Source organism: Aphelocoma coerulescens, chromosome 2 (assembly GCF_041296385.1).
Source record: "Aphelocoma coerulescens isolate FSJ_1873_10779 chromosome 2, UR_Acoe_1.0, whole genome shotgun sequence".
Taxonomy (NCBI): Eukaryota; Metazoa; Chordata; class Aves; order Passeriformes; family Corvidae; genus Aphelocoma; species Aphelocoma coerulescens.
Genome location: NC_091015.1, coordinates 13,513,226 through 13,534,671, shown reverse-complemented (window position 1 = coordinate 13,534,671; position 21,446 = coordinate 13,513,226). Strand labels below are relative to the sequence as shown.

The 21,446-nt window shown below is 37.9% G+C and overlaps 1 protein-coding gene across 12 annotated transcripts in view; it reads right to left on the bottom strand.

The window, feature by feature from the left end:
• Positions 1 to 21,446, bottom strand: part of PARD3 (par-3 family cell polarity regulator) — a 449,586-nt gene that overhangs the window by 389,706 nt on the left and 38,434 nt on the right. For all 12 annotated transcript variants that reach the window (XM_069006483.1, XM_069006487.1, XM_069006484.1 and 9 more), the window contains exon 2: positions 9,458 to 9,559. In XM_069006483.1, the coding sequence (XP_068862584.1) occupies positions 9,458 to 9,559 (102 nt within the window). The remainder of the gene's footprint in view (positions 1 to 9,457; positions 9,560 to 21,446) is intronic.

The window sequence follows — 21,446 nt, the reverse complement described above, 5'->3', positions numbered from 1 at the left end:
TTCCCTGCACACCAACAGGGTGTGGAAGTACACCAACAGGGTGTGGGGATGAAGCAGAAAACTTCAGCTTCAAAGCATCTTCTTAACTCCTTCCTTTCTGGGCTACTGCTAGGAAGTCAACTGAAAAGTCAAACTGGTGAAAGCTCCCCAAAAAAAAGACAGCATTATTTTCTTCTCTTTGGATCCAAGGCACTTCCTGAAAAACCTTTAGCATGAGGTAACTACCCCATTAAATGCATTTGGGGCCCTGTTGTAATCTAATTTAAATATTCCCTTCTCTGTCAGTAAGACTATTCACGCTACAAACCTAGGAGATACTTCAACTTCTAAATCACCTAGAAAATAAAGTACCTAACTGAACCTTACCGTCCTTCCTGGGAAATAACTATGGAGTTACAGCAGTCTCTTAGGACCTGTTGGTATCAACGGATAGGAGGGTAACACTAATGAATTCTCATCCTAGTGACAGTGTGGGAATCTTATCAGACAGCTGAGATGGCAACTTGTGTACCAGGACCTTGTTTAGGTAGGAATGTTTCTCTTGCATAAGGTATTAGTCAAGGAACTCTACAAGGGTGTAGAGCCCCAAGAGTTGGAGAGCTGCTACTGATTTCCATTAAGCAAAACATATCCAAAGGGCCAAGATCTACAAACCTGAGATTTAATCCACATTGAAAGACAAGGAGGAAAACTACCTTTTCACAAACTTAGGCATTGTCCAGGGTCTTTTCCAGAAACTTTTCCTTATTTTATTCATGACGCTACTTCACATACAAAACAACTGTGAATAATTTATAGTTGCAGGATTATCCATTACTATAATTAAACTCTAATATGGGTCAGTCCTCTAGTGTATGAGTCTCACCACCTCTGTTAGGAAATATCTGTGAAGTTGGAACAGCATTTCTTTTAAGACGTGCTGATATCAAGGAGTAAGAGTGTAGTGTTAATGAATTCCCATAACTAATGTTTCTTGCAACTTCTTCCTTTCTTGTAGGATGAGTAATATACCTCTAGGACATAGTGATATTGGTAAAATTAACCAAAAGCTATCAGAATGTTTAGCATTTATTAGCCATAATGGCCTAATTCTAGATTCACTCCACATTTTTGTGGAGATTTACACTGTGAAGAATTAGAAAGCACAGCTTTGTATTATCTACAACTATATCTAACCAGTGAATCTGTAATTATTACAAGATATAGAAAAGATCCATTATTAAATATTTTTAGTACAAAGTCTCTCTTAATTGTGATCTGTTTATAATACTGTAAAGTCATTATCCATAGCCACATATTGATCTTCAGTTTTACTAATATTAAGACACCGAGCCCATCATCATTTCAACACACTCTGAGGTTTTCACCAAAGTTTAGATTAAAGAAACTTTTTCTCACAAACTGAAATCCTGCTTAATCACCAGTTTCCCTGATTTACAAGCATCACCTTTTTTAAGTTAAAATAAGCAGAGAATTCAGTATTATGTGCTTGCAAACCATGACACCTCAAAGAAAAACATATCCTCCAAAACTTTGTGAAGCATCTACAGCATTTGATCAACATCACAGACATTCTGATTAAGCATGAAAATTAAGGCCAAGGAAAGTTTGGAAACCTTTTGCAGACAGTTACTCTTATGAGAGTTTCACTTGATCTTGCACTGTAAAAAACAAAGAACCACTCCTAAATATCACCTTTGATTCTACAGCTATCTATGGTTTGCTTCTTACAATGTCTTCTCAAGGCAGAGATCCTGGTCCATTTAGACACTGTTGGTGGAGGACTTTAATCTGTACCTGGAGTCAGTGCTACCATTTGCTCTGTGCTTTTTGCTATTTCTACAAAATCTTTTTCAGTTGCCTGGTTTGTGGCTGGAAGAAACAGAGGGCTCACCACCAGCACCCACAGCAGAGAGATCCCACCACCCCTTCTCTTCTCCACCCCTTGCTGCACCACAGGGACCACTCTGGCAGCTCCACAGCCACTGGCAGCTTTGCTGCACTGAAAAAGAAGGTCTCAACCCACTCGTTCCCATTTTTCCCCTTCTTCCTTCATACCTCAACCACTCCCAGCAGGAAAGTCCTCTCCCTTTCCTCCTCAGCTTGCCAGGTCCTTTGGTGAACATACAGTATCGATGAAATAGCAGAAAAGTACTCAGTTTTGCAAGGAAGAATCTTCTGCCATTTGAGTGAATAACTCTGCTATGAGATGGGGCCCAAAGAATGCCAGAGCCCTCACGACCCAAGCAGCAGGACTGGGATGAAAATACGGGGGAGAGGCAGAGACAGGGCAAACTGCTGGAAGCCTTCTTAGACCTGGTTAGGTATCTTGCACGTAAGCCACTGCATCCAGATGTCTATTGCAAAATCAGAAACATTCTCCCTAATGTAAGAGCTAGTTCAGAACTCATTAGTTTGTGTATTCAGTTAAAGCAGTCTCTCTACAAAAGCACATCACTTTTGCCAAAATGATATTATATCCACCATGATATTGTCTACTCCCTGGAGGCTTCTGCAACCCTTCATGACCAGCATTCATCATCAATGTTCAGTTTCCCACGAAATACTGGAATTTGTCACTCCAGTATTCAAATCTCCCTTCTCTTCTTTCAGAACAATTGCAAATATATTGAACAATACATGCCCTATTTTCCATCTTTCAACCAGTTACACATCCATAAAACCCTTCCTCTTATTCCATGCCAAGTCTGTGGGGTTTTTTGACTGCACTAACCCAGTCACTGTTGCTCAGGTCTGTCTTTCTGCTGAGAATACAGGCACATTTTTGAGATACGACTTCCTTGACAACACTGTCATGATCATCCCCAGTATATCATATTCATGCCTGGGCCTACTATTCCTCAGAGAACAGTTTTCACCAAAATATTCAATTTTCAGAAGTCAGATTTACCTGCAGCTCTTCAGATCTCCATGGAAACTGATTTATGAATTTACAAATGTCAGTCCTCTCCTACCTGGGAGGTTTTAGTGCATCGCTGCAACTGTTTCAGCATTACAGGAAAGGAATTGGGATATTCCAATTTATCCCAAAAATAAACAGCAAATCATGAATTAAAATGCTGTCACCACATAGCTAGAAAAAATTAAGTGATGATGTGATCAACAATTTGAAGAACAGTGCTGAAAGAGGTGAAAAACTAAGAATTACAGTTGGGAGACAACATTTAGTTACATCTAATATCTATTAGGGATGAAAAAGTGCATGTTCCAATATTCATATATTATGACCTGTATTTACTCACTTCCATGGATTTCAGTCTCACAATCATAAACATTGTTAAATTAAAATTTAGTTTACTATTAGAAATACTACAAGCATTTAAATTCCATTCCTTGACAGAAGATAATATTTATATTTTGAGTATGTTGTTTCCAAATATGTCTTCATTAAATACCAGCTGGGAATAAAGGCTGTGTAAATACTCTGATTTTCTATTTTAGATCCATCAGCAAGACAGACCTAAAAATCATCATGTGGCCATCCCAGTAATGAGTCAATAGTGTTAATGCAAAAAAACCTGGTCTAAATGGACACATTCTGTTTTTACCAATTTTTCAGAATTTCAGTAATAAAATCTCTAAAAGCAGACTAAAATTTAAAAACCACTACAAAACAATAAATGACATCAAGCGCCCATTGTTCAAGAACTGAAGTTTTTGAATTTTTTAACAGAAAATAATCATGGGTTGTTACATGTTGGTGTTTTTTTCCCAGTATCAATACTTTCCCAAGCTTGGTGGCTCAAGTAGTTATTTTAAGCTGTTACAAGAAAAGAATGCCTTATGCTCAAAATGTGTTTTGCCAAGTCACTTATGAGTAACAACAAATTGTTTCAAGGTCATCCTGTTTTCCTGGGATACTGGGAATGAAGACATGGAACATGAAGAGAGAAGCTGCACACTGTGGCAGAGAAAATCATGGCAATAGTTGAAAATTAACTTGATAGAAAGGTTTTGAGGGGGAAAAGGGCATACCAATCATGGTATTGTAAATACTAAGAATCAGACTTCTGAGTAATTTTTTTCCCATTTATAGGTTTTGCTGTCAGATTTGCTGCATGGGACCTGGAGAAGATGTTTCTTCATTAACTCCAGGGTGTTAATCTGTTAATGGCAGAAACAAGAAGCACAAAAATTGTTATTCTCTACTCATGATTCTAGGGTTAAATTCTTAACTTGCAGAATCAAAGAGAAATCACATGTAAATTCAGCTGCAATTTTGCTTAAACAAGGCAGAGACACTCAAAAGTTAGAATAAACAACACTACTTTGAGTATTCTGATTATGTACTGATGGAAATCTAAAGATAACACAACTTTATCTGCACAGCTTTCATTGACTTCAAAAGCTCTTTAACATTTTTGAGTGAATGAACAGGCACAGGGTTAGCAGAATCTCCTTCTTTATAATAGCATCCTGCTGTCACTGGCCTACCCTGAATTTACTATAGAAATGGGGTCTTGCATAACTGGCCCGAAAAATAAGAGTGAGAGAGCAAGATCAATAGCAGCAGGATACTGTAAGCACAGCCCTCCAGTCCCTAGCTAGCCTTTAACCTTAACATTATAATGCATTTGCTCAAAATAGCCTTATTTCTGTGTAGGCTTCCAGTTAACATTTATTACAAACAAAACAGTCATCCTTTCCAAACCCACATTTTGTGTATCACATGTCTCTCTAACTCAACAGAGCTTTCCAAGAGGAAGTAAACAAAACAACAGTATTATTTAGAATTGACCATCTGTTTTAACACGAAACCCAAAAGTTCATTTCCTTTCCACTACACTGGGAAAAGGTCCTAATATGCCTTCATATTATGTAAAGAAGCTGCTCAAAGACTTTTTCCCACTAGAAGTCTTCACATTTCTTCCCACTTGAAGCGAGCAGGCATTAACTTCATAATAATATTAATAGTCTCTGAAGGTCTCTTAAAAGCAGATGCAAATGAAGCACAATTGATTTCACTGAATTTCAGCTGCAGTTTGCTTACTTAACACAGTTAACTCTAGCTCATGAATGTTTACAAATTCCATTTCAGCACAGATCTATGAAATTAATCTCCATCCCATTCTCACCAGCAGTATTCCACTCAAACTGGCAACTTCTTGTGTGTCTTTCTGGGAGGTTTGAAGTTTGTCTAAGCAGCACTAAGAACCAACATCACCTTGAACTTCCAGTGACCTGGACCAGATAGAGCACCACACACACAAACACTGTGGGAAGCATGAGACTTCACTCCAGACAAGACCACACCATATTCCTCTGGTTTTTATCTCTGCACTCAGTGGGTGTAAGTATGAATTATGCAGGGTAAAGAGCTGACTGAATATTTGAAAATTCTAAGTCAAGCAAAGAAAGCCCATGCCTGACTTAGTTTAGAGAAATAAAGCCAGGCTGTAAATCTAAGCATATACCAAATTACTGTGGTTTTTAAGAACCAGTGTTGAATTTTTAGGACAGTGATAAAGGAAATTATAAGATGCCAAGGCTTTTAACATTTACACATTGTTAATCCCAAACTAATTTGGCAAAAAATTTATATATTGGAGCAATTGAATTGATGAATAATTGACATTAGGTTCGTACCTACATTGTTTCAAAGCAGCTCTGTTTGCCCAGCTGCTCACCACAACCAGTGGCTGTTAATGGCAGATCTTTGTTGTTCTCTTGGGAAGAAAAAACTCTGATTTTTCAGGAATATAGCTACACCAAGCACAGACATTTTGATCTCTAAATTTTCCCACGGAGCAACAGTCTGAGCATTTCTATGCATGAAAAAATTACATATAATTGCACACAAAACATTTTTTTTAAGTTGTTCAAAATACAAATTACTATTTCAGTGAGAATTCAAATGGGAGCAAGTTACATTCAAACACATACTTTGGGTTTGTTGGTTGCTTTGGGTGTTTTTTAAATGTGATTACACCACAATTTCCTCAATATTTTTTTCATGGTTAGTAAGAGTCTATGAGATCTCAGAATAAGCACTTCCATATTATACCCAAAGTGTGAGAATTACTAAAGTGTCTAAGTACCTCTGTCTACCAAAAGAAAACACAATTAAGGATGACTGGGTTCTGGGTTTTTTTCTGCAGTTGGGGGGTTTTTCTTGCTGCTGAGAACGTCTGCCTACTAAAAACTGAACTGAGGTCATCAAGTATGCTATCATCAAGTTGGAAACTTATCAAGATGACATATGTTTTTTGAAAGTCTTCATAGAGAGGGATACTTTTGCAAATTGCAGAAATCCGAACAAAAAAGCTTATTAACCTATCTTTAAAATATTGGTCTAATCACTAAATGCACAAGAAACCTGTATTTTTAAAATAATGGAAGTAGGTTACACAGTTGGCTAAATGCTAGCTGAAAATAGAATCTTGCTTCTTGTAGCCAAATATTTTTCAAAAACAATAAGAACAAGTCAGCCCATTTGCATTCATGTATACACAGAAATATAGAAATATAAAAAACACTGATGTGTTTCAACTGAAAACTATACATATTTCCATAGTAAAACCTGGAAAAAAAATACATTTCAATAAATTTTAAAAGGCTTTTTATGAAAAAAATATTCAAATGAGCATTCATTCATTTCTTAGTTATATGGTTATTACCATTAACTGAATTAACCAAGCAACTTCACATGTAGGGATATTGTGTGATATAAATGTCCAAATCTCATGCTGGCTAAGTTAGAATGCTTTACGCACATTCTCAATGAACTATGTTAAAGGGCTTAAGAAAAGCTGTTTCAGAAAGGAACAAAGGAACAGAGAGCTTAGCAAAATCAATTTTTCCATGTAGTTTGTTTCATGTTATACTCCTTTTTTTTTTAAGGAGGAACAACACTGAACATCACAAATTATTCCAGAAAGCAACTGGCTAACCCTTACTCATCCATTCTGTTTTAGTAAGTGACACGAGAATACCAAAATATAGGGATAGACGAAGCTAAATAAAGTCACCCTACCATGGTGAATTTTAATGTAAAGGATGCCATCAAAGATACTTCACTCATTCCATTTAGAACAGCTGCTCTAAGGGTCTTTGTATTTGTTATAGGACAGAACATTTTCTCCATGGAGACAGTGGAATCGGAGTAAATATATTCTTCACATCACTTAAGTGTTTTATTTTACTAAGGCAGTTGACTATAGAGAGCAATAAATCCATCAGGAGGACAAGTGGCCCTTAGCTGCTCTGCATTCTGTATTGTGCTGATACAACACTGCACAATTATAGCATAAAAGCTACATCAAAAAGACAAAAATTACATTTCTCACTGTGGGACTGATCCGTAAATCTAAAGAACCATGGTAAGAGCAAACTGATTTTCAGAAATACAGATGTCAGAAAGTAAATAACACAACGAACTTCTTTTCAAGAATGTAAGGAAGTTCCTTGTGAAAATGAACACTAAAACATTAAGTGTTCAGTTTTCCAATATCCTAGACATTTTTGTCCCAATTTTAAAAAAGAGAGATATAGGCAAATGTTTTATTTTAAGCACAGCTAATCCTACAGACCTCAGTAATCATTTAATTACATGTTTAGACACCATCTGTTTAAATACTTTTTTACAAGGTATGTTTAAGTGTACAGATACAAAATATCCCTAACTGGAGATATATTACAAACCTGGTATTAACAAGACCTATATTAGTTTAGCAACACTAAACCAGTTGATACACTTGCTATGGAGGCAAAGCTAACAACCCAAAATTAAAGGAACCCACTAAGTCAGCTGTAAAACACACTACAGGAAGCTAAAATACAATGACTAATCACCAAAATACTTAAAAAGACCCAAACATGAAGGTCAAGCAAGAATGACTAATTCAAGGATATAAACCAGTATAGCACAGTGCATGTTTATGTTGCACCTTCCTAATCAATGTTGCTTGCATGGTCCTTTAAAAAAAGGAAATTTAACTTATAGGTGCCATCAGTAGACATGAGCTTGGCAAATGCAGAGATAAACACTACTAATTGCTAGGTATCTTGTCCATCTATACACAAAAACAATATTGTAATAATGACTTTGCCTGCTTCAGTTGCAGTCAGAGTTTTTCAACTATTAGTCACACACATAAAAACACCCACAGAGTTTCACTGTGAGGAATTACCCCACTTAAAGGCAGCAAGACAAGGTAACATCCAAAGAATAAGGTCTTGAAGTCACCAGAATTCAAACTTCTGAAGGGAAAGGCACATGAGGAGCTAAGAAGTGCATTATTCAAATAAGTCTCTCTGTGTGTGTGTATATATATATACATATATATATATATATATATAAAATATTTATATTTAGTGACAACTTGCAACCAGCCTCCCTGAGGCCTGTAAGCAAAAGCTAAACTAATCACACAGCTGAGCACTTCAATATGAGATAACCAACTACAGGTTTTAATTAGCTTTTCATGAAATCTTATCTGGGCACTATTTTTATGGAAGAAATTCCTGAAAACTCAGCACTGTTACCCTATACAGCTTGAGTAATCCCAACATTTCAGACAGTGAGGAGTCTTCATGTCCCAAGACTCCTCATATCATTTTTCTTTATAAAGTCCTGGTTGAAATAACCATGTCAATTACGTTTTGTCACAATAAATAACTACAGGCAAAGTATCTATTTCTGAAAAATTAGCCTAAGAGTCATCATTTGGCCAGTTTTCAAGGAGCCTTGACAGTGCCTGTTGCTTCCAACAGAGGCAATTAAGGATACTGTCTGCGAAGGCATGGTCCTGAAACACATTTCCAGACTGAAGTCTGTATCAGGCTCAGATTCCTTCAAGAGCTTCAGCAAACATGTGTGGATTTCCAGAGAAAAGCGGCATATTTACATGGATATACAGTTTGCCACAGTGTTTCTTACCCACCCGTTTTTGAACAAGTAATACAAGGATACTTGTATCTATAACCCCAAACAAAAAGCCTCCTAGCTACTGCAATCTAAATCTTGACGTAAAAAAAAATAAAAGCACTCAAGACCCAGCAGTGTATAATTATTGTCTCAAGTTCTGCGTAACTAGCAGCTCCTCCAAAAATGATTTTTGAAAAAAACCCCAACACTCAACAGTTTAAAACCAGCACTGGTTTTGCACATATTCAACTGGTAACACTTAACTACAACATCAATTTACAGATTTTTTTTTTTTTTGCATCATTGTTCCACTGTATGAGATTTTTTGTCCTTGCAGTCTCCTTTTCCTATTTGAACTGTTAAAGAACCAGAAAGGATGGAAAACCCATTATTTCAATTAAAAAACCCCCATGACAGTAACAGATTTCTCACATCTGTAAGGCAACTACATTAAAAATGTCTAAAATCTCTGTGTTGACTCCCACTTTGGGACACATGCAGGGAGCCAACAACACTGATAGGCTGATGTGCAGTTTGTGCCATGCTGCCCTTGTAGCCATTTGTACTTACACGGTCTTTGTCATCAGCTACATCACAAAGAATGTCATCGAGGTCTAGGATCCCACCATCCCCATGCTCCAGTCGATGGACTTGTATCCAGTAGTTTGGATCCTGCATAAAAGGAGAAGAAAATAGTATCAGATATCATATGCCAACAGGAAAATGTTATTCCACCACAGAGTTAGCGTCGCAGTCCTACAAATGCCTGACATCAAACATTTATTTAGGTCATATTTCTGTAATTAAATGTAAATTGAGGTGTAAAGCCAAAGTTCCTTTTTAAATTGCCTCATACTGTATACGTAGTCTTCCCTCTTCTATTAGATCTGGATGAGCCAGAATCCCATTATTGACATCTAGTACTGTGACACATTCCCAATATTACTACACATTACATTCCCAATATTCCCTCAATAAAAGGAAAACATATTGTCCTCGAAATGAAGTATCTCAGACAGTGGTCAACAGGCACAAAAGGTTACATGCAGCTGTAAAAAGTGTGACGTTTTTACTGAACAGCTATAAAAGGCACAAACCAATATTTAAACACCATCAAAAGACTTTCTACCTGTCCTTTGGTAGAGCTGATAAATGGAATATCTAAATTTTATACTAAGAACACTGCCCACATTTAAAATAAAAAATGATGCATACACGCAGGTTTACACACACATATATGCATACAAATGTGTGTGTGTGGCTTTGTGTTTATACATGTGTCTACCAGTAATTGGGAAGACTGGCTTTATAGTCTTTATTATTACTTTTGACAGCAAAGGAAGCCATAGGGAATAAAGTTGTGTCCACAAAGTGTCTCCAGCATATGACTACATGACCCAAGTGGTGGTTAGTACTCAATGTGCTATTCTTAAAGGATTTGTTTCCTAATGGGGGAAAGTTGCTCTGTAAACACACGACCTGACTATGATACATAATCCTGCTTCTCAAATACACCCCTCAAGGCCCCGGGCTGTTGTTCAATGTCTCACAGTAAAAGAGCTTCCTTGCTTTTCACTGAGAAGGCATGGCTGCACAAAGTTTCTACTCAGAGGACCATCAAACTTGCACCAACTTGCAGAGTTCCTGACTTCCTAAGAATAGCAATTAGCATCAGCCTTTTCAGGTATGGTGTCTAGAAGTGACAAAGCAAACAAACAAAAATAATAAAAATAAAGCCAAACCTGAACCTAACAAAAACCCACCCACACTTAAAATAGAAGTTATAAATAAATAAATAACCTCCACCCTAAAAGGCTTGAAAATATTTTGATTTCTTAAAGACAGAAGAGGACAAGAAAGGAGACTATGAGAATTCCTCTAAATCCATATGTGTGTTTAAATCCTGACAGAACATGTTGCACAAAAGAATATCAAGAAATACTGATCTTGGTTTTAATATCCTAGAACTCTATGTATTTGCACACGATATATATGCATAGGTTAAATAATTTAGAGAAATCTGATAACTATGAAATTTATTTCATTGTGTGTATAAGTACATCCTCTTGAAATCCTGCCGCAAGTCATCATCATCAGATGATCAAATTTCAGAATTACATTTTACAGTCATTAGGCCAGTCATTTCAAAAATTAAATTACAGACTTTTTTCTCTGATTTCTCTAAGTACTAAATATCATTACTTTCAGTTTCTTCTAAGCAAGCACTTACTATACAATTAACTGGATTTCTAGTATGTGGGTTTTCCCTAAATAGACTTACTGTTGTTAGCATATTACTGGAGATAACTCAGCATCCATTTGTTAAAAGTAAAGATTTGGGAATAATTAAAAATAGTATTACATTATTCACATTGCCATGCATACAGAGGTGCCTATGTAGCTATCTAATACACAAACCTGCTCTGTAAAAAAGGTACATAATACAAATACTAGGATAAACTTGTAAGTTTGAATACTCCACTAACACAGATGGGGCTGGACAAAGTCACCTGTGTACACCAGAAATCTTTCAACATTCCTTAACAAACATCTTCAAAGGGCAGTCCACTGAAGGGATGCCTTTGTAAACTCTGCTCTCAAATTAAAGGAAAGAAGATCCATCCTCATCCTCCAGCCCATTAAAAAAATCTCTGCCTCTCATATCTACACAAAAGACTGAAATACATTTGCAAAGACCATGACTAAGACACAACAAAACAGACTGTGAAGCACCTTGCACTCCTAAAGAATTTGATTCAGGTTTCCTCTGCTGAGATTCTCCATCTCAAAGCCAAGCTACAATTGAACCATAAGCCAGCTTTCACTGCAAAATCACAGCTTGAAAACCCAGTTTGGGCTTTAAGAGCCTGATCCCTCATACGTCACTCAATTCACCATTTTTGTTTGCAATACTTAATCTTCTTACTGAAGAATGGAAACATTAAAAACAGATAACTGCAATACTGGCTCAGTGACCTGACTACATCCATCAAAACAAACAGCACCCAAACTGAAACTACAACTACAACTTCAATATCCATGTATCCTTGTTTTTTGCTTCCTACCACAACTATTTCTTACCTCCAAGGCAAATGTAAAAAATCATTCAGGATTACAGAATCAATAACAGAAACACCCATTTCTAAATCACTATTGTGCTATTTCAGCATGCACAATCTACTTAAAAATAGCTTTGATATATAAGCTGCATCACTTCCGCTAATTACTTCCTTTAAAGGTTTCCCAATATTGCATAAGAAGTTTTAGATAGACTTCATTTTTACTGCATCACCTATTAGTACTGCCATAGCCTGAACTGCTCTGGTCGCTTTTCCTGTCAGACAAGGGCCTGATACAAAACAATACGTGAGCAAGACCAGACAAGAAATGTATAAAACTAGTTTGGCAAGAATTTACTCTGGCGGGATTTGGTAAGTAAATATGAAATAACAATGCAACTTTTCATTAAAGCCCTCTCCAAACATCAGAACAGTCTTCTCTTGAGGCCCTTTTACTCTATTAAAGGTTTTGCATAAATCAAGGATTTGGTGGGGCAGGATTGGGAGGGAAGTGAGGTCTAGGAGGGAAGGGAGTACTCGCATTGTATAGAGATTAGTTACACCATACTGGGGGGAAAAAAAGAGAGAAAGAAAATAAAGAAAACAACATTGAAGCTAGTGAGTTTACCAAGTTATGAAAATCCACAGTGATTTATGGTTCCAAGTTTTAGCAATTATTCTATATAATAGTCAACCAAACAACATGAAAAAACCAAACTGTATAAATGTTCACATTTAAATTCCTACTCAGTGATCTGTCTAAAGTGAACATAATGTTGTACTAAAGTAAGCTCATATGCACTGTTTGCTAAATATGAAAGAAACTGAAGCAGACTTGGTTGGAATTCAGGTACTCCTACATGGATGTTACAAGTACATCTGTATTCACAGCTTGGTCAAATTGTATTTCTCAATCTCAGCCAGTAAACAGATATTCACAATTCCCTACACAATATCAGTAATGCAGTCTTCAAACATTTTCTGAAGCAGTCAAACATACTGTTTTGGCTTAGACCAGTTCCTAAAGTGGAAACTGGCTATTTCCAGAGTTTACTGGAGTTGACACAACCTCGTCTGTGGGGCAAAGTGGTCCAATCACTCCTTCACAACACCTGAACACCTTTGGGATCACCCTCTCTGGGTGGCAGTACAGAGCTCTCAAGTGAGAGGTCAAAAATGAGGGACTGCCACCACCACCTACCCACAGAGATCTGCTCATGGCATGTGCAACAGGGTGCTTATACAAGCTAAAAGAAAAAAGTCTTCTAGTTATGAAACAAAAATGCTAAGTATATAAAATCTACAAAAGTCAGTTTCTGTAAAAAAAAAAAAAAAATTAAGCAAAACTTTAAAAATCTCTCACAAGTTTTTCAAGAAACCTGCTTCAAAGTTACGGTTTAGTCAGACATTATGCTGTTGTTTCAAAATTTTCAGATTTTCATATTTTCATATTTTGAATCAGATTTTCATATTTTGTCAATAAAACAAAGCTACATTTATGTTCTCTCACTGTTATGGTTATGTAAAAGGGTACTGCACTCTCCAAATCTGCAATGCATTTAGACATAAAAACAAGTGGTGATAGAGAACTCATTAGCTACACTGCTCCACCAGTGTATTAAGTTAGCAAAGTGCAATTATTTTGGAAAAGCTGTATAGATGCCTTTGCCACTAGTTCATGCAGAAGAACCAGCAAGTTCACTTCATTGACTACAAGGATAGAAGTAACACTAAGCCTAATTTATAATATCTCCATTTAAATATTGCATCACTCAGCTCAAGTCTAAGCAAGTCAGATCTCCTGTTTCCTGTCTACACCCATTTAACTATTCAACTTGATGATGATTATAAAGGTACTCATAATTTAAGCTCATGAGCACCATATTTTCTGCTCCAAAGTCCTCAGCAATGAGAGATAAATATTTGCTAAGTGAACACCAGCACTGAGACTGGAAGCAAGAGCACATTAAAAGGACAGCAAGACTGCAGCCATTCACATTCTGTTCATTACATAAAATGACTTCTAAAAAGCACAAAGGAAAAACTGAGAAAACCATTAGTTTAAGTAATATCATTCAGTGTTCTGTAGCTAACAATTTCATGTTCCCACATAATGGAAACAAGGACCATATGTGGAAAACAATATCTAGAAATCAGAATGGAAACAGCAATGTGTTCTTAGTAATGGCATAGGAAGATTTCTTATTCCTTTACATCTAAATAGGTGTTTTGGTTTTCACAAATGAACCCTTTCCTAAAATATATTGCAATATTTAACATTTAAAATTACATTAAATAAGACTATTCTTTGAAATACTTTTTCCCTGTCTCACAAGAAGAGAGCACACCACAAACCTCTGAGAAGTAGCAATCTATTTAACAGAAAGCAGAAAATCAGGCTCCTATAAGCCTGATGAACAATGCTCAGTGTTAACTAATTGTGCCCACTACTGCGATTTAATCTCACCTGTCACCAGCAGGATGTCCTGAAGCATCAGAAAAATGACAATTATCTGCATGGCTACAATTAAGTAGTTGGAGCTGGGATGGCAGAGGAACGTGTGTGTGTGTGTGTGTGTGTGTGTGTGTGTGTGTGTGTGTAATTTCTTGTGTGCTGTTTGGAGCCCATGCAGAGAACACTACTGGGAGAGGACACCAAGCTCTCCCCAAGTGGTCTTTGTACTTCTTCACTTTGCCCACATTTCCCAACTGTGCTTCCCTTCAGCTGGGTGCAAACCAGTTGCCGCTACAGTTTGTCACACATCTGGAAATCAAGTAAAACAGGTATTTTTCCCCCACACTCCTTTATTTTCTAATCTGTTCTGGCTTGAATAGGAAATGTATTTTTTACCACACAGCATTCTTGGGAAATGGATTGGCTTTGCCAAGCTGAGCTCCCAGAGCCTCTCCATGCCTATCAAGACCCTGTTTCTAGAACTGAAATTATTTAAATTTAGATATAATTTACAGCTCTTTGCTTAAACACAGATGCTTACATGATTTTTTAAAAACCACTATCAGCTGGACAGTTGTGCACAGGTATATCAGTGTAACTCTCAAAGGAAAACAGACTCGCCACCAGGACAAAGGACAGAGCAGAGGCATATCCAAGCACGTCAATATAACTTCTCAAGTACAAATGAAGAGATAAATATATATTATTAGTCTTTGCTTAAAACCATCTGGAATTCAAGACTGCAAGGCCATGTGTGTGGCTGTCTTCACTGGATTGAGTTTTTTGAGAATAGATAAAGCCTTTGTGGCAAGAATACAGGCAGATAAAAACCAACTAAATCACCAGACTGGGGTGTGTACTGGACTTGTCTGTTCAGCAGCATATGGCACTTGGGCGTGTTAACACAGTCTGAAAGGAAAATATGGTTAATAAAAAACTAATATATCTGAAAATTTGCCAGTGAATTCATTCATTTCCCTGTCTAGCTCTGTGCTGCTGGTAGGAACCATCCAAACAAGCAGTCAGGTGCCAAAAGACAGCCATGAACGCTTGCAACGTCAGCTGGATTCCAGTTACATTCCACAGCCTGAGAAGCCAGCAAGAACAAGTCCCTAGGTTTAAATTGCATCTCCATCCCATCATCTGTCTCCTTGAACTTCAGGCACAAAGATCTGCTGCATAACACACAAGAGCAGCAATGGGAAAACCAGCTTCAAAGCCGACTGCTCTCTAAAGTACGTTGATGCTGCAGCACAGACAGTTGGCACTAATGGTACAACGTAAGTGCTTTCACTGTCTCAGCAAGGGCACAAGCCAGAAGAATACTTAACATTAATGAAAGTGCCCCAGTAAGGCTCAGAAAGCAACTGATACCTGTAGCAACTCTCAAGTTACCAGGTGATGAGTTGAAGGGACAGTTATCTTTTTCATTTCTACTTCACCGCACCTGCAATCACTCCCCTCATGTGAATTTTAGAGCACATTCACATACACCTGCCCTGTATCCAATGAAGTCAAGAAAACCAGGGCTACAGACTACAACAGAAAATAGTTGAGCACTGTACAGCAGAAAATAAGCCTTATCCCTTTCATCTTTTTGATCCTTAACCTGTAAAACTGCTCTTTGTTCTGAAGATGCACCACACTAAAGCTAATTTCTTGCTATTCTGTACTACTGAGAAAGACGAATACACACCCAGGAAGGTTACACATCATACCATAAAGAGGGGCTTAGTCTAGGATTCAATTTTTTCAAACATTCAAGAGTATACATAATGTCTTCAACTTCACTTGACATGAACCAGTTATGAAAAGAAGAAAAACATACAAGCCTGATCGCTGAAGCATCTTGTTCTACTTTTACACTCACCAATGCTTTCCCAGCCTTGCTAAGAGGGCTTTAGCTTATCAGAAATCCATCCAAGACAAAATCTGAACATATGGCAAATATCACTCTTCCTGACACACTGAAATGTTGGAAAGGGTGTTTAGGAAGGAAAAAAAAATATATTGTTGGGCTTTGCATGCATCCTGTATGTCCAGTTTCAACAAAGATTCACTTAAAAATTGATCACATTACACTGTCAGTGTCAGTCCTCAGCTTAGAAGTCTGATAGCTAAAAACATGACCCGAACAGTCATCTACTTCAGCAATTAAATGCCTCCTAAAACCCACTAAATCGAAATTATATGGTCAGTAAACTGCTAGAACACTACTACATATTGAGTTGTGCTGCATTACTACTGGAGTACAAAAAGAAGCATCAAGGAACTACTGAATCTTGCTTTAAGTGGCAAAAGGTTGCCATTAAAAATGGTAAATTTGGCTGTTAGACGCTTCACAGTTTGTATAAACTTTCAAATATATATATGAAGTCCTTGGTTTTCTGAAAAAAAAAAGTTAATTTCCTTAATCTGCAAGAAAAGTAGTCTGAGATCTACAGTAGCACTAAACTTCCTGTTTTCCTACCCCACAAGGATATGTTAAGTGCTTTCTACCAATGCATTACCCCCACGCATCGTAAAAGCCTGGAATTTTTACTTATTTTTTTAACTCATCCACTTTACCTAGAAACAATCTATACCAATCCATGAGAAATCATATCACTAATTACTTTAAATCAACTTTCCTATGTACTGCATAATTTCATTACCTATTAAATAGAATAGAATCTCTGTATGCCCCAATAACTTAATGTCAAGGAATAATTCTGATTAGAAGGGACCTCAGGACATCCCAGAATTGGACATGGACCATGCTGAGCAGTGGTGGATGATCCCTTCCTTTGTCTCCTGGATATGCCCTGCTGATACTGTCTGGTGCCACTGTGCAGGGCTGGCTCCTGCACACTCACTGTCCCCAGCCCCAGCCTGTGCCACTGCATGGGACTCCTCTAGTGCAGGGCTTGGCATAGAATCATAGAATTGCTTAGGTGGGAAAAAACCTCTGAGATCATCAGGTCCAACTGTTAACCCAGCACTGCCAAGTTCAACACAAAACCATGTCCCTAAGTGATACATCTACACATCTTTTAAATGCCTCCAAGGATGGTGACTCAATCACTCCTCTGGGCAGCCTGTTTTCATGCTTGATAACCCCTTCTGTGAAGAAACCTTTCCTAAGATCCAATTTAAAGCTCCCCTGGTGCAATTTGAGGACATTTCTTCTCATCCCATCACTTGTTACGTGGGAGAAAAGACAGGCCCACACTTTGCTACAACCTCCTTTAGGTAGAGAGCAATAAGGGCTCCCCTGCACCTCCTTTTCTGCAGGCTAAACAATCCCAGCTCCCTCAGCTACTCCTCCTAAGACTTGTGCTCCAGACCCTTCATCAGCTCTGTTTCCCTTCTCTGTACATGCTCCAGCACCTCAGTGTCTTTCTTGTAGTTAGGGGCCCAAAGCTGGACACAGAACTCAAGGTGTGGCCTCCCCAGTTGTCCGTTTCTCGCGCTTTCACGTGTCGGAGGAAAATAACTTTAAGGGATGGGACTATGCAACTACACGAATTTATTGTTCAAAATAACAAACGCATCAGTCGAGGCATGAGATTTTACAACACCTCTGAGTAATGGCGAGGAGTCACAAGATTTAGGGTTACATTGTAATTTATAACTTTCTAATCCAATAGATACTTAAAATGACACTTTGTTTTAGATTAATGACCTATCACCTGTGGCACTTCTCACCGCAATGGAGCTATGTCTTGACCAATAACTTCTCATGTCACGTACACACAGTTGTCTCTCTTATACCATCTACATTCTTAACTTAAACTATATAAAATCACACTATTATATTTTAAAACCCTTCACCAAAACACCCAGTGTACAATTTTACTTATAATGATAGGAACACAAGTTTGTAATCCTTTTGCTTAAAGTCCACAAATCTCTGTCAATTAAGCCAGACCTAGTCTCTTCCAGGGTTGTAAATCAAAGCCTCCTTTAATTGCAGGAGTTTCTACTCCTCTGTCTCCCACACCCAGTGCCGAGTACAGGGGAACAACCACTGCCCTGGCCACACTATTGCTGATACAGGCCAGGATGTCACCGGCCTTCCTGGACACCTGGGCACACACTGGCTCATGGTCAGCCCAGATGCTGATCAACACCCCCAGGTCCTGGGGTTCTGGCTACATTTCACATCTCCTGACAGCCTATTCCAAAAATATTGCACTGAGAACATTGCTTGTTGTCATAACTAATGACTTTGTGACATTTCGTCACAGCACACAGCCCTCTAACCACTAGGAGGTGCCACCACCAAAGGGCAGGTCCAGGCCAGCACCTGGACTCTGATACTAGCACCAAGTCAGGCACCCACAAAAAAGGAAAAGTTACTTTATGCTGCCACTAGAATGCATGTGGCAACCAAATTTGAGAATTATTAAATGAAGAATAAAGCTTTACATTTGGCTATGAAAGATTAAGATGCTTTTCACCATGACTACTGACAGTTTACGCTGTGAACAACTATGTTCTCTTTGCTAAGGGGAAAAAGTTAAATATTTGAGAAAAACATACTGAGTAGAATGACACTGCATCTCTAAACTTTATTATGTCCATGCTGTGAGCACCAAATAATACTGTCCTGCCCAAACTGCAAAATAAAGCTTTTACATGGGATTTATTTCGATCCCATGTAAAGAAAACCCAAGACAGCTACTGAAGCACTGCCACAAATTTCAACTATGGTAAATCCACAAGCGAGTCAAGATAAATGTGCCCTTTCCAGATTATTTTGCTGTAACACAGATCTAACGTCATAATCTGCATCTAAATACAACAAATAATGCAACAAAATTGTTTCTTGATTACAATTTGTAATTTTTAGTATTAACTCCAGATGACAGATATGAATTACAGTAATCAAATCCGTAACTCATGAATATGCAGTGAAATGTACTGGTTATAATGGTGCACAATCTTGCATGTGGGGATCTAGAATTTGGGCAACAACGTCAAAGAAATGCAGAACATCTTAGGATTGCAGCTTGACAACTGAACCATAAGTGAACCTGATGAAAAAAGTGCTTTCTGTTTCTTCCAAGAGTTTATTTACCTCCACCCATCATTGCAGCATTGCTTGGATTTAAGCAGTTCATTGCTTTTTTCAGTCACCACAATAGCTCTTCAAATACATTACTAGACTTATATATGTGATGGTTATTCCAGTAAAAGCCATCATTTTGGTCTATGTCTGTACATACAGAACTGTATGTAGTAGATCAACACGTGTACCATTGACAGATGCTGATTAAACAAAACCTGCTGATTAAAAAAAGTGAGTCTGGTAAAATGTTTCAAGAGAAGATTTAAGAGGGTAGAGTTGTCTACTCAAGTGACATCCAGTTTAAGAGGAAGAGCCTAATTTATTTCAGAAATGTACTTGAAATAAGATTTTCATTTGGGGGCCATCAATCTCAAGTACCATGAAAGATAGAAACAACCAGTTCTGATTATGTTCCCAAATGGGCACAGCCAATTAATGACATAGTATGTGAACTCTAAACAATGATTAATACACAGAGAGTTGGAAAATCATCATTACATACACTGCCTCACACTTCTAACACACTGTAACTATAAAGTTAAGACAAAATATGAAATACCACTCTCTGTCCTCATGGCTATTTTATTCCTCAGGGAACTACAAATTCAAGGCTTGGTAAGTAAGACTTTGCAATATAAACAGCTTTGCTGAACCATGTGGAAGGAATGCACAAGTTACATGAATCACAGAAAAATTTATCACAATTTAGGTCAGCTATGATATCGTGTGTTTTTGACAGGGTTTAGAATTTTAGAATGCCAGGTGCTTTAGTCTCCCCTGCCACCCTGTCAGCCATGCACAGCGCTACCCGTAAGATCTTCCTGCCCCCTCTGCAGTTGCTGTAAGCGGGGTGTATGTGGGAGGAGATCCCCCACACTCCCTGCACCACAGCACACACAGGCAGCAGGGTGCTTGGCCTCTGCCTGCTGCCTACACAACAACTCCCTGTCTGCTTTAGAGGAGGAGCACCTATGGTGTCACCTGTGGCTGTTGGACCAAGCTGGCAAATGGAACAAAGAAAGTGGCAAACTAACATATGCTGAAAAACACCAACAGATCAACACCAGAATAGATATATGGAGCATTTCTACTTATTTGCATTGTAGGAAAACCCTGCTAATAGTGAATGGGGGACTGAAGGGGTCAGGAGGTTCCACTGTGCTCTATAAAACTGTTCCCAAGACTTTAACTATATTCCCCTTCTTCGCCCTTCTCTCCTCTGTGCACATTGTAGCTCATGATCAAAGCTTTCTACATTTCCTAAGTAGGCTGACACGAAGCCAGGACTTCCACACACCACCACTCCACTACCTCCCCTCTAAAGGACACCCATGGAACAGTATCTGTGTTTAACAAACTCCTGGACACACAAGCAGGTACCTCCAGGTCAAACTCACCAAGGAAAACTGGTTTCCAGTAAGCATCTGCAAAAGCAATGTGGAAATAATCATGGTATCATGTTAATTTATCTCTTAAATGCTTTTCAAGATACTTCAACCAAAGCAGGCCTTTTTTTCATCTCCAGGGAACAATTTGTAGCAATAATATTTAGCTATTACTTTTCCAAATTGCTCAATCTTTTCTGAAGGAGTGTAATTTCAATTCCTTCTAGTGGCACTGATTTAAGTATGTAGTCACTCTTTTCTAAACATGCCTAACGCTTTTCTGAGACTTCAAGAACAATCACTATATAAATTCAACTACTATAATCATGCTTATTTTATAAGGTTAAATAAAACAGATCTGCCATTCTCTTTGAATTCAAGGTTCTGACTGCTTCTAACCCAGGGCAGAAACTGCAATGCAGCATTTCATGCTAGCGTGAAGGAGAGGAAGTACCTTAAAACTAAACTGCTATAACAAGAGTCTCAAGGATTATTTGTTTTGTTTTCAACTGTGTTCATTACTTCTAAAGATAAATACTTTTTCTTTTAATTGACCCTAAGGTTTACCATGGCTGTAGTACTACTGACTGACCATGCTGTAGGGTAT